At 41.9% G+C, this 14,536-nt stretch overlaps 2 protein-coding genes across 4 annotated transcripts in view; one reads left to right on the plus strand and one right to left on the minus strand.

Moving 5' to 3' along the window:
* niban2a (niban apoptosis regulator 2a) overlaps window positions 1–5,500 on the minus strand; it is a 29,547-nt gene extending 24,047 nt beyond the window's left edge. Inside the window, exons 1-2 of the mRNA XM_037979526.1 lie at window positions 3,885–5,500; window positions 3,558–3,753 (exon numbers count right to left, since the gene is read on the minus strand). Of these exons, the coding sequence (XP_037835454.1) occupies window positions 3,558–3,612 (55 nt within the window). The 5' untranslated portion in view covers window positions 3,613–3,753; window positions 3,885–5,500. The remainder of the gene's footprint in view (window positions 1–3,557; window positions 3,754–3,884) is intronic.
* Window positions 5,501–5,603: 103 nt separating this feature from the next.
* Window positions 5,604–14,536, plus strand: part of stxbp1a (syntaxin binding protein 1a) — a 25,141-nt gene continuing 16,208 nt past the window's right edge. Inside the window, exon 1 of one of the 3 annotated variants that reach the window (XM_017425500.3) lies at window positions 5,604–5,926. In XM_017425500.3, the coding sequence (XP_017280989.2) occupies window positions 5,683–5,926 (244 nt within the window). In that variant the 5' untranslated portion in view covers window positions 5,604–5,682. The remainder of the gene's footprint in view (window positions 5,927–14,536) is intronic. The other 2 variants (XM_017425502.3, XM_017425501.3) reach the window with 2 other exon arrangements.

Consider the following 14,536-nt stretch of genomic DNA (forward strand, 5'->3'; position numbering starts at 1 on the left):
CCCCCACTACCACCCACCCGAGGACCGAAGTTGGACACCCCTGTTTTAGAGGCTTAAAGCTGCTTTCACAGCTGATAGATTCGGTTCGATTCAGGACAGTCACACTGCACCGAGTCCATCGAGTCAAACCCTTTGAGCGACCCGTTCCCCTCCTCGCCTGTGGTGGCGCCGCACCAAGAACTACTGGAGGAAACGACACGACAACCTCTGAAGAAGACGCCGAGCGCAACTTCCTGCTTCTGGGAAAGGAAACAAAAAATGGAACGGCGTCAGATTTTAGGATTTCTGTTTTGCCTGCGGTCCATTTCTCCCTCCAGTTGTAGAAACGCTCGTTTGTTTTGGTCGTATTTACCCAGAAGGCCCTGTGCTGTAGTCCACTTCCTGCTTTTGGAGCGGTCTCCGCTCCGTTTGCGTTCACACACGCATTCGAACCGAGGCCGAGGTTTTTAGGCAAGTTTTTCGCCTCCAAACCGTCTGGAAACGTTCTCAGTGGTTCTCAAGGTAACCTTGTTGCCTGAGTTTTGAACATTTTAGAATAAAAATAAATAAATTGCAGAAAAACGTTGGCTCCGCCCATCCTCACGTTGTATTTTGACTCGTGCGTTGGAGCTCTTCACTGACAGAAAACATCCAAACCAAATGTTCAGGTCTAAAAAACTTCAACAATGGTTTTATAAACTGGTCCAGATCTGCTTGAATTCATTTCTGAAGTGGATCAAATCCGACTTGGCGGCGGTGGGAGGCGGGTACAGAGTTGGCTGACAACGATGTGCGCAGCCTGGAATGGACTTTAGCGAGCCGTGCACGTGAAAACAAGCCGTGGACGCACAACTCGCTGATCACTCGGTCGCAAACTGCGACTGAAAACCATTTTCTCGCCATTTCTGAGTCGCCGACCAGCCTCCAACAGGCGGCGCCTTAACGTCAAGCTCCTCTGAGCTGCGCTTAAAAAAATGGCGTCCGTGTTTGGAAACCAACAAGTTCAGGTGAACTCCACCAATCCTGCCGAGAAGAAGAGCGGCCAAGGATCAGCCAGCAGCTCAGACCGGCCGTGGTCCTTTACTTCCTGTTTAAAATTGAGTCAGTCCCAAAGAGATCGATCATTTAATCAATGTCAGGAGCTGAAAATAACGTCTAAAGGTAATAAAAACAGGTGTGTCCAAACACACCTGTTAGAGGCTTCATTACTGCGTGTTTGAAGCTTTGTTTTTAAAAGCAACAAGCTTAAAACAATAAATAACAGACGACAAACCCCAATAAGACCACGGACACAACCGCCGCGGCTCAGAGGAGGCCGCCCGATTCGCTCCTGCAAACACCGGCGGAGACAACGGAGGGAGGGCGAGGCAGACATCAGCTGAAGCTGCTAACGCTGCGGCGACATGTCGTTACCTGCTGCGGCTCGTTGCCTGCAGGCGACTCCACCCGGAGAGGACGGCCGCCGTTCTGCAGACACTGAGCCGTTTCAGCTGCTGTGTCAGAAACGTTCAGCTCGTTCAGGAGACAGGCGTGTTGGCCTTTGGCTTTAGCTCGTGTTTTACTACTTTTAGCTTACAGATAGTTTTTTTCAGTTTTAGTTTCTAGCTACTGTTTTGGCACTTTTAGTTAAGTTTTTGCAACTTTTAGCTCAACTTTTAGCTACTGTTCTGCAATTTTAGCTTCTAGCTGCAGTTTTACTACCTGCTAGCCTTTTGCTCCTTTCAGCTTTTAGCTACTTCTAGCTTTTAGCCAACTTTTGGTTGTTTTAGCTTACTTTTTGCTGCTTTTAGTTAGCGTTCTGCAATTTTACCTTATAGCTACAGTTTTGTTAGTTAGGATTATGCAACTTTTAGCTTATCTTTTGCTACTTTTAGCTCAAGTTTTGCAATTTTAGCTTCTAGCTACCATTTTGTGTCTTTTTTACCCTTTTGCTACTTTAAGTTTTTAGAAAGTTTTTGCTACTTCTAGCTTTTAGATAACATTTCGATGCTTTTAGTTAGCATTCTGCAATTTTAGCTTCTAGCTACAGTTTTGAAACTTTTAGATATCCTTTTGCTCCTTTCAGCATTTAGCTAGCTTTTTGCTACTTCCAACTACCTTGCTTTTAGCTAAGCTTTTGTAACTTTTAGCTTGTGTTTTGTTGCTTTTAGCTGGTGTTTTGCAATTTTAGCTTCTAGCTACCATTTTGGTACTTTCAGCTTTTAAGTAGCATTTAGCTAGTTTTAGCTTTAGGCTGGAGTTCTGCTTCTTTTAGCTTTGAACAGCTCTGTTTCAGCTGCATCGTCTGTTTATTTGGTCTGAAAGGTTTTCGGTCTCATCTGAGATTTTATCTTTTTTTTTTTAGTTGAACTTCGTTTAGGTTGAAGCTGTGAAAGTCGCAGCACCTTCGGCTCGCGTCCCTTCGGCTCACCCTCCCTCGTTTGTGAAGCCAGTTCAGGATAACTCCCGTCTTGCAGGAGCTCCTCAGATCTTCGGCTCTTGGCCGGAGGGCGGGACGTTTGCAGCTCCTGAACTAAACAAAATTGTTCTCAGTTCAGCAGCTGCAACACGAGCCCACACTATGATGCGCCCACTGCCGTGCTTAAAAGCTTCTGCTCCCACCTCCTCACTTTTACCACCGACTACAAAAACTCTAGGACTGCACGCGCCCCAACGCTTTTTTAAACTATAAAACTGAACAAAAAGTAAAGTTTCCTTTAATTTAACGCCCCGTCATCGTCTCTGGTTGTATTTTTAGGGAGAGAAATGTTGATTTAAGCGTTCCACGCTGTGAAGCTCGTGTTTTTATTTCCACTGCTGCCTTTAACATCTGCTTCACCGAGACTCAAACAGAAAAAAAAAAACTATTTCAAATAGTTTAGACCAGCAGTTCCCAAACTTTTCAGGGTCTGACCCACAAAACACCAGCAGCAGAGACAAAACCATTGCTGGTTTAAGTGTTGATAAACAAACAGCCTGAAGAACCATTTGGAACAACAGGTTCAGACGTCTGAGCTTATTCAACATCAGAAAACAAGTATTTATGCTCAAGTTACCAACATTTCTCAGACTCCACCACGCCTCAGACTCACAGTTTTGCTGTTAGGAGTTTCGAACAAAAAGATCCTTTCTTTCTGCTGCAAACGAGGCAACGAGGAAAAACCCAAAACGAGCTAAAGATCTCAACAGAACCTTCGATTTCCTCTGAAACACAAAATAGCTAAAGCCAAAAACTGCTCCACAAATAACCCCAAATCCGGCCAGTCTTCAGGTCTTTAAACGCATCACTAAAGTCCTCCTGATTACAGGAACCCTACGCGGGTCCATGAAGCGCTTCCAGCCTCGGCACACGCCGCAGCGGGAGGCTCCGCGGAGCAAACCTGAGAGCGAGAACGCCAGGCAGTCCCAGACTTATACAAACACATTCCACGCTGGTGGAACTGCTCATTACGTCGGAGTAAAAAGCCTCTGGGAACCAAAGAGAAGAAGCATGAGAGCAGGAGTTTTCTTTTGCTCTTTTCATGTTAATAAATTAAATTCAAAGCCTGGAAGTGTCTGTGCCGTTTGTTATTTTTGAAAAAGGACCCTCCCTTGCTCACCTGTGATCATCTCCTTCCTGCTTTCATCCAGGTGAGAGGAAACCACGTCCCCCATGGTTGCGGCAGAGCTTCAGAGGTCCTCGTGGCGGGGAAACGGTTCTGGTTGTGTTTTCCAGGTCTCTCCGAGGAGGAGGAGGGGAAGCCTGCGGGGAATCAGCTTTACCGTCCCGCTGAGAAAACCACCCTGTGTGTGTTCCTGCTTTCTCCAAAAAAAAAAAAAAAAAAAACCCTTCAGAGAGAGAGAGGGAGGAGGAGGAGGAAGGAGGAGGAGGAAGGAGGAGGAGGACACTGCGCTCTTTCACAGCCACGGTACAGAACCGGACACACCCTCTGGAAGTCATCACTGGTCCAACGTGTTCAGTCAGGGTGTGGCCAGAACCTGGAGCGCAGTCCTGACGTGGGCCGTCTGTTTATCCTCCCGTTGCCTGGCAGCAAAAATGTGTTTGGGGTTAAAAATGAAAGCACCGCTGCTCAGTTGTTGTCATATTTAGTCTAAATGTCATCACTGCAGTAAAACACACAAAACTGAATAAATGTTGACACTTTACTTCATGCAGTGAGGACAAAAATAAACTAACAACTAACCAGGTGATATTTTCTGAACCACATCTCTGCTGCCCCCTTGTGGTAAATTTAAAAAACTACAGTTTTATATTTATGGCACAAGTCTGGAACATTTACTTTTGTTTTATTTTATTTTTTTTACTAAAAACTTGTATAGCGCCACTAAATCTACCTAATCCTTAAAAACACTTTATATTTTCTTCCATTCATATAAAAAACTGGAGTTTGGTGCATTGTGAAACAACATTTATTGCATAAAATCTTGGCAATAGTAGAATTAGCGTTATTATAACTGACATTGGCAGAGTTAGCATTAGGAAAAATAACCATTAGAAGAATTAATAGTAATAGGAGCAGCAGTAGAATAAATAATAGTTGTAATATTAGCATTAGCAATATTAGCAGTAATAGAATTAGCATTAGTAGATTTAATATTAGCTGGAGCAAAATTACATAGTAATATTTGCATTAGCAGTAGTATTAGAAATTAGTCGTAGTAAAGGCAGAAGTAGGATAATTTGTATTAGTAGAAATAATATTAGCATTAGCCATAGTAACCCTAGCATGAGTAGAATTAACATTAGTAATGTTAGCAGTAGTAGAATTAGCACGTATACAATTAGCATTATTAGTTGTAATATTAGCTGTAGAAACTACTTCTAATAACATTTGCATTAGCAGTAAAAGGATTAGCAATAGTATATTTAGTTGCTGTTGTTGGAATTTGAATTAGTAGAATTAATATTAGAACTGAACTGGTAGTAGTATTAGCAGAGTTAGCATTAGCAGTAGTTGACTTACAACTAGCAGTAATATAAGTAGCTAACAATTATCAATAGCACAAATAGCATTGGCAGTAATATTAGCAGCATTAGCAAAATCAGCATTAGCAGTAGTAGAGTTCGAATTAGCAGAGTAAGCATTAAAAGTAGTAGTTTACAGAAGTAGAGTTTGAATAGTAGTAGTAGAGTTGGAATTAGCATTAGTAGCATTAGCATTAGTAGTGTTAGCATTAGCAGAGTTAGCATTAGAGCTAGTACAGTTAGCATTAACAGTAGTAGTTTGCAGAAGAATTGTTTGTAAAGTAGTAGTAGCCTTAGCATTAGCAGTAATAGAGTTAGCATTAGTAGAGCTAGCATTAGCAGTAATAGAGAGCTTTAGCAGAGTTGGCATTAGCAGTAATAGAGTTAGCATTAGTAGAGCTAGCAATAGCAGTAATAGAGAGCTTTAATAGAGTTAGCATTAGCAGTAATAGTTAGCATAAGTAATAGTAGCGTTAGTATTAGTAGAGCTACAATTTAAATTAGCAGAGTTAGTATTTTTAACAGTAGTTATAAAAGAGGCAGATTTCAAAAGCAATGTATTTGAAATAATTGACAAAATCCTAATGTATTTTAAAAAGGAATATTTTTTTTGGTAAAAAAAGGTAAACAAAAAACAATGGTATTAAAACAATGAAGGTTTTAATACCCAATCTCCTGAACGTTTGGCTTTATGAACGGTTAAAACAACAAAGTGAGCAGCCTTATTTTTTATAAACAAACCCCAAAACTGCAACCTGATGACGGTAAACCGTTTTCTCGGAGTCTTATTCGGGACAGGACCGGGTTCTGAGACGCAGCAGCGCCGCCGGAGGGGGCGCGGCGGCGGCGGACGCGGAAGGATACGCGGTGACGTCCCGGACCGGAGGCTCGTCCTCTCCGCTGCGGTGAGAGACGCAGAGACCGAGGGAGGAGGCAGACCAGTCGGTCCGAAGCTCCGCAGCATCATGGCACCTATCGGATTAAAGGCGGTTGTCGGAGAAAGTAAGACATTTGATTTCATTTCGGCGCCCGCGGACGATCAGTTGCGCCATTTCGAGCCGGGGATGACTGCGCGTTTGTTCGGGAGGAGGGAGGATGAGGATGAAGGCGGTGCTGCTCCTTTGTAAAAAAAAAAAAAAGCGGCTGTGAGGAAGCTGAGATCCTGCGGTGATGATGCGCCATCCCTTAAATCAGGCTCTGGCGCTAATCAGCGGCTGTTACTGAGATAAAAACGGACGCGCAGAACTCGCGTGTTGCGCTTATTTCTCGTCTAAATCCGAAAGAGCGAAAACAAGCAGGCGGTTAAAGGCTCCTAAAAATCTAATAATTTGGGATTAGGGCTCGATCTGCGGGATTCCCCGACTGCAGCAGCGCCTCACCCCTCTGATGGAGACACTTCTGCTGCGCTTTGTTTCACCCAAAATGACGCATGACGGAGACGGAGAGAAATGCGCATTTCCCTCATTCCTCATTACTTAAAGGCGCAGTTTGGTTGTAAATTTAAAAGCCGGCCTGGATGTGATTTGTCCTTTCTTTGTATGTGTGTGTGTGTGTGATGCTGACACAGGCCTGGTGATGGAGGCGCAGCTCGGTTCTGGTCCGCAGGGTCAAACAGGTGCACAGACGGTCCTGCACAACAAAAAGATGCAAAGGTTTGCAGGCAGATGCTTAAAACAAAGATCTAAAATAAACAAAATCTTCCATCCAGATTTAATAATTGAAGCCGGTTTATGTAACCGTAAAAGCAGGGGTGACGGTGTAAACACCGAAGGTGACAGCGGGATGCAGGAGCCAACACCTGCACCCTGATCGGCTGATGGAGGGGAGGGGGTGAGACCATCATGGGCTCTCTGCAGCAGTCAGGATGGAGGAGGAGGAAGAGGAAGAGGAGGGGGATGGGCGGCAGGCCCGGTTTCACCCTCCGCCTTCACGCCGCCTGAAGGGAGAGGAGGCGCTTTAGGTCAGATCCGTTAACTCGGGGGGGCTCCGCAGGGGTAAGACCTTATTTATGCATGCAGTGAGCATCTAAATAAGCTCCTGTCACGTTTCCGTAAAGACGAAATAATCAAAACGCACGATTCTCCAATGCTTTCCAGTGTCATCGAACGATAAAAAAAAATAACCACGACCTTCCCGTCGTTCATCTTTTGTAATTACCGCCCCCCTTAACGTGACGTCTGGAGGCCGTTTTAGGAGAATCTTTTAGGAAATTCAGTTTCTGGCTCATCTGCTCTGAAAGGTTGGACTCGTTTTTTAATTTTACCTCATCAGGCCGGAGGCGTTTGGACGTCTCTGGTCAAACCTGAAACAAACAAAGCAAAACCCATTTTTTTAAAGCCATAAAATACACGATTTTCAATGTTTTTATTTGACTTTTTTGTATGTGTATCACCTATGTCAGAAATAACCACTAAAGAGGCAGCATTCACGACAAAAAGTCGGCCATAATTTGTAATAAATGAGTCAAATCGGCTGAGTCGGGTTTTGTTGCCAACAATTACGACTTGTTTGTTTACACTGACGGATGCCAAACAATCATTTAAACTCAAATCAAAACCATCACAAAGTTAGGTATTTTGACTGCCGTTATGGCTTTGTGTTGGAAAATCTCAGATCTGATGAAGAAAAGTTTAACTTTACTTAATTTAATCTCAAAAAGTCTCATTCAAAATTATATTTTTGCTATTAATGTTTCAAACGATATAAATAAACAATCGTAAATGGATAAATAGATGATTGTTGGTTTATTTTGCCTTTTAGTTTATATAAAAAAAGACCATTTAGGGTAAAAGAGAAGATGTAACGCGGCAGATTCAATATTTGATTTAACGTCTGCAATAACCAGAATTAAACACAAATATATTGACATCAGTAGCTTTAAAACCTTTGGGAATAACTGCTCTGTGGTGTTGACATTTATTATTAACATACATGCTTGGTACCCGTGCAGGCTTCGTTTTAACGTTATTAAAGGTTTACTTCTATCTGAGATAATTAACAAACCTTCGAGCTCTCAATCACCTTAAAGTGGTTCAGAAATCAAAATGTTCCTTTTTTTTGTGAACCCACAGAGAAAGGAAAAAAAATAAAAACCCGCTGCTTGCATCAAATAACGTGAGAAACGTGCTTGTGAAGTGGTTTATGGTTCTGTAAGAGTTTTTACTGCTAAAAATTTAGACAGAAAGAATTATTTATTTGGGGATTTTTTGCTTCTGTAGTCGGTTTTCTGACCAAATAATGAAAAATGTCGAACTAAACACATGAATAAAAACATTTTACATCCTTATCCTTATCTGAAACACATTAAGGAACTTCTGTTAGTAAACTTTTAGGTTAAAAAAACAAAAATACTTGAAGTTAATACATAAGGAGTGCTTACCAGGAGCTGCAGTCTCATTTCTGTCAACATGAAGTTTGCTAACGAGTAACTCAGAACAGGTGTGTGGGCAAAGTCAGGAAAAAAAAAACAACCAAAACAAAGAAGATTCAGTCAAAGCAAAACTACAGACAGAAATGATCCAAAGTAAAAGACTGAATCACAAAAATTAGTCAGAAAAAATCCATAAAACATGAGATGTTGGCAAGCTAGCAGCTAGCTATTTTTGCTATCTCAGCCTGTAGCTGGAAAAATAACTTTTTAAAATGTTTTTGTAGCTACAAAAAACAAAGACCATCTTAATGTAAAATATCAAGATACTGCACAACAATTATGTGTTGTGAAAACAAGCTAGATAGTTACATAACTATCTTTATAGCTATCTGCTTAGCTAGCTTGTTAGCTAGCTAAGTAGCAAGCTAACTAACTAAAACTAGCTTGGTAGTGATGTAAATAGCTGTTTTTTTCATAACACTCATGATGTTTTTAATAATAAATGGCTATTTGTTTTAGTGTTTTAGATATTTGTTTGGCTACAAAAACAGAACTTGAAGGTTTTTTTTTTTGCCAGAATACAGGCTTTGATAGCAAAAGTAGCAGCTAGCTAATCAGATAATTCATCTATTTATTTACTTTTTATTGGGGGCTAATTGTTTCGTCACTTTAGCAGACAAACAGAAGTCAAAATTTGTATTTACAATAATAATAAACATAAAAAGCATCAATAAGAATATTTAATAAAATGTTTAAATATGGAACAAAGTCTATAAAAGTAAATTAAACATTAAATTACCAAAGTTAAAAAGAAGTAGAACGTAGAGACTGATATGTACAATAGATATTTTACTGAATAATCATAATAATTCACATATTTATAGTTTGTATGTCAAGTTCACCAGTAACAGATGAAATGGTGAATGGTATAAATAAAAAACAAGGAATTCAAGGAAAGCTTGCTCAAATTCCTAAAATAACTTCCACCTAAAACCAAATTGTCAGCACAATCAGCCTATTAGATGAAAATATTTGAACAGAGCCTGAATAAATGATCACCCCCAGATATACATAAACATTTCCTTCAATTTTTATGCTCTTATTTTTTTACCCGCCGACCTTGAAGCGTCACCCGATCGTCTGGCTCCAGCGCCTGCAGCTCCTCATAAAACCCACAACAAATATGCAGTCGGCTCACAAACACAAATCAAACCAAGCCAAAAAAAAAAAAAACCCATCACTCCACTCTGTGCCTTCAGAGCGCGAGGGGCTTCGGCGTAAAGGGATGCCAACTCGTCATCGCTTCAAATTTCACCTTTTCTTACATCTAGGAAGAGTGCCGTGTCAGAAATCCTCTCCTGGGCATCAACCCCTCCACACATACAGAAAAAGACACATTTTACAGCGTCGCAGGAATATCTACGTATAAATAAACACGTTGGCGTCACAAAGAGGCTGTTCAGGGAGAGATGGCGATGATTTAACACGAACTGTTAGAGGATTATTATTTAATTATCCTATATCCTGAATATTCACCAGTAAATGGCAAACTGCACAGCTGGATACCTTATGTGTCAAGGTTGATCTCTATTGATTTCAAGGTCAAAGGTCACCCCTTTGTGAAACCCTTGTCCGTGCTCCAACTCTGGACAGATGTGATCAGGATTGTTGTTTGAGGCAGTTTTGGGCGTATAATAATCGTTGGCGTTCCTCTCGTTCGTGTACTTGGCCTCCTCAGTTTGTAAAGCGAGTTAATATCAACTCTGAGGTCACGACCTGTACGTCGAGAGTTTAAAGAATCAGGGAGGATTTTTTTTTTAGAGGCAAGGCAATTTATTTAGACCAACCGTAAGCTCGAGCAACCTCTTAAGGCAGGGGTGTCAAACCCAGTGACACAAGGGGGCCAAAATTAAAAATTTGGTGCTAGCCAAGGGCCAATCATGATCCATATTTATTAAAAATTACATAAATTAATTAGTTTTAGATGTATTATGTCAAATCATTCATATAGAAATATCAATGACCTTTTCCCAGTTACAGATTATACAGAATTTAGAGCAAACAGACTTTAATGAACACAGACAAATAGATCAAACTTCAAAAAGCTCATTATTAGCTGTCATTTCTTACGCCTCACTCAGCTTTTAAATGAATTTTTTAACATTAAAACAGACAAAAACCTGATCATACAGAAATTAAAACTATATATTGTTGGCTTCTAAGTCACTGTCAGAGAAAACTTCAGTTTTTTTAAGCAAAATAAGAATCAGACACTCGATCTGAACCAGACTGGAGGGCCGGATCTGGCCCGCGGGCCTTCAGTTTGACACGTGTGTCTTAAAGCAACTCAAACCCCAAGATTTTACAAAAGTTTAAAACAAACAATAAAGACGTTTTTATTCCTCATCTAATTTCAACAACTGGTGGCACTGATCTGAAAGCTAATTTATGTTTTAAAACTGATGGATTAACTTTAAATGGAGCATTTTTATCTCAATGAATCGACAAATTAAAACTAAGTTAAATCTGGATTCATATTATTGACTTTTATTTGAATTAATCAGGTAAATAAAAAAATATTTACCTGGTTAGTGACTTATTACCTTTTGGAACCAACCCAATTTAGCTAACTGACCTCACGAGGCACAAAAATGGCTGCGGCTCAGTTCATTTGATAAAAATTGGGCTAAAATTTGGGGTGGTCGTAGCTGAGAGTCGGTCACAACACGTCCTCAAAGTGCTCCTCGTCGGGTGAAATCTTTGCTTCAGTAAAAACTGAAAAAAAGAGATTTTAGTGAAATTAAATGTACATTTACATTCAGTCCAGTTAAAGCTGGGTGCCACAATCAACACAAAAATGGCTACAGCTTGGTCAAATTTACAGATATTGGGCTGAATTTGGTGTGGTAGTAGCAGATGGTCATCCCCAAGGTATAGCGCTAACACACCTCGCAATACTGAATGAAAATGAGCATAAAACTGTTGACAAGGTTTCAGCAAAACGGCTCGAATTTTAGTCTCATAAGATGGTTTTTATTTGAAACTATGGACTCAAAGGCGGCAGCCGTTAATCTTTCTGATGTCATGTTGTGTTTTATAATTTAATATAAGTCCGTGAAACTCCACGTCATTTTCGTTTTAACGTTGGATGATTTATTCGGCGTCTGACCCTCCGTGCCTGCGCCTTTAAAAGCCCGAAAGCGTCCGATTCTCAGAGCGGCGACGCAGCCGCGCAGCTGAGATCCAGAGGAAGAAGAAGTGGGTCGTGCACTCACGGGTCAAAGTCCCTGAAGGGGAAACTGCTGCGTGTAGAGTCAGGATTACATTAAAATATTAGTATTATGCACAGGAGCACGTGGCTGCTTTGTGACGTTAAATGTTGACATGTAGGTGAACGCTAACAGGGTCATAATAAGGTGTTTAATGATTCGTTGATCTCCTTTAATCGAAACAAAGCCCCTGATTGGTCCTTGGCTGATCGGTTCTCGATCACGTCACTCGATGTGTTACAAACCTAACATATTTATTCCCAAATTTCCCCATTTATAATTCAAACTTGAACTTCTTTTACTGTCTGGGATCGTGCCTGTCGTCCCTGCTCTGCATCCTGTCGAGTTTTAGAAGCTGTTTCTCTTTTTTTGTGTGTACCCGTTTGGTTTACACAGCTGTTGTGGTGTGTTTGCTCAGGTCCCTTCCCTTCTTTCCGACCGCTGCTCTCCCGTGTTGTTGGTGTTTTTTTGCCTCTGCCGGTGAGGTCAGAGAGGAAAAATCCATGCAGCGGTTTCCTCGTGACGCGGTTCGCGTTTTCATTCATCTGCGCCGACGCTCGTCTGTTTGTCGAGTTTCACTGACACACTGGAGCGGACACTGATAGCGGCTAATTGAGATTTTTAGGGCAGCCATCTTGAGAAGATCTTTGTGCGCCTCACTCGGCACCGTTTACACGTGGAAGCCACATTTTAACGCCTTGTGTGTGATGTCATCAGTCCGTAAACGCTCAAAAAAGCCACATTTCACTCAAACATATGTGACCCATGCAGGCGAAATGAGGACTATTTTAATAATAATAATATTTTAACTCGAAAACTTCAAAATGATAACTTGTTGGTTGAAATTCGGGGGTTTATCATCTTAAAGGACGCCTCCTTAGGGATGCTGTGTCCAACTGGGAGGACACCCCGGGGAAGACTGTCTCGGCTGGCCTGGAGACGCCTTGGCGATGTGGAGAGGGATGTCACATTCATCTTAAAACAGAAGAGGAGGATTCTGTGACGATCCTTTTAACGAGCCTGGTCAGCATCTTCAGGAGCAAAAAAACAAAACCCAAAGTGCTGTAATCATTCAAACCCGACCAGAACCAAACTGAGATTTAAATAATTAAGTAATTTACACGTTTGCTTAGTCTAACCTAATTAATTTCATTTAAGCTGCTGAGAGGATGGAAACTTTGGCTGGGCGATTAAAAAATATATCAAATTTCTTTTTAAAACAGTGAAATATTGACGGTTTTACTTTAATGTTACATTGACTAACAGCTGGATTATAAGTCGCCTCGTCAATGAATGGTCCGTTTTTAAACTGTTGTCATATATAAGGCACTCCATTCAAAACGGCCGATTTCGCTGCTCTAGCGGAGCTGGTTCGCCTGTATCAGCATTTATCTGATCCCTCTATGAGAGAAAGATAATCAAACGGCTCAAAACTCACGGGAGGATACTGCGCCGACGTAAGCGTCGAATATAAACGCCTCCGCCGCTCGCTCAGGTCCGTGGATATATATATATATATATTTAAGTCCCTCCAGGATTTCGCGGGCGTTTTTTGTGATTGTTGCGGGCTAAAATGCCTGATTTCGCGGGGCATTTTCAGGAATATTATGACGTTCCTGCAGGAAGTGCGCTTGCAAAGAACCGCGTAATGCGATCGTGAGGTCGACGACATTGAACGGCACAAAATGGCGTCCCCTTGGCGAGTGCTCGCGACGCCGGCACGGTCACAGGAGCAGCTGGACGGTTCTTCCTTCAGCCAGAGCTGCTGAGGCCGTATCCTTGGCCGAGGGACGTCCAAGATGTCCGCCCAGGCCAGTGGAGGTCTAGAACAGAGACGGCGTTGGAATGAAATTCAGCGACGTTGTTTTAAGATGGCAGCAGTCCACTTCGGGTTTGGCTCCGCTCGTCGATCAGGTCAAAACTAAACTGTTGCTCCAACCCGAGGTTTTAACAACAGGTAAGATGATGATTATTCACAGGCTTTCCACGGAGCGACGCTTAAGATGTGGTTTTATTTACAATCCAGTCGTCCTGAAACGTTAATCATTGAAGAAAAGAAGAGGAAACCCGTGAGCTGAAACAGCGGGAAAAGTGAGAAAAAGTCATGGATATCCTGTTTCCAGGAGTTCGTCCTCCCGTCTGCTGACAACAGAGTTGGTTTCCTGCTCGGTTTCTGTCGCGGTGGGAAAAACGGACGCCCCGTCGCTCGGTTGTAATTAATCCAAGGTTTTCTGTCCCGCAGGAAGTCAGATCCAGACTGGGTCCCGTCTTCGCTTCTCGGCACAAACACCTTCCTTTCTTCAAACACGTTTATTATGTAGCGGAATATACTGTTTATTATTCCCTCTGAGCGTCTTTTTTCCCCATGTAATCTGGTTTATTCGAGCCCTTTTAATCCGCGGTAATCCGTCGGTGTCGGGTTTTAGCTCGAGCCGAGGAGCTTATGGTTTATTCTGATCTGATCCGGCTGGCAGATGGACAGCACGCCGATCGGGCCAATATCAGTGCCGTGGCGTAAACATGGCACTCGTTTGGTGACCTCACCGACAATCGGAGCAGAGTCGTTTTCCCCGCGCTTCGAGAAAATCAATCAGCAGATTTATTCTGCTGGTGTGGGTCTACGATCCGACGCTTTAGGAGTTTTGATCGTTGAAAAAAAGGGTTTGGGTCGGGTGGAGGCGTTCAGGTGTTTGGGAGTCTTGGGAGGGTGTTGAGCTCAAACCAATACCTCCAGGATTTCGCGGGCATTTTTTGTGATTGTTGCGGCTAAAATGCCTGATTTCGCGGGGCATTTTCCTAAAAGTTGCAATTGTTTTTTAGACTAAAATCAATAAACAACCATAACTTTTAATATCTAAACCAAAAATACTTCCTAGTTTTGTAAGATAATTCCCAACAAACATTGACATTCTCAAAAGGTGCTTTATTTGAGAACTTTGATAGCTTCTAAACTGACATTCATGAGCATTTCTG

This window comes from Kryptolebias marmoratus, linkage group LG14 (assembly GCF_001649575.2).
Source record: "Kryptolebias marmoratus isolate JLee-2015 linkage group LG14, ASM164957v2, whole genome shotgun sequence".
NCBI classification, from domain to species: Eukaryota; Metazoa; Chordata; class Actinopteri; order Cyprinodontiformes; family Rivulidae; genus Kryptolebias; species Kryptolebias marmoratus.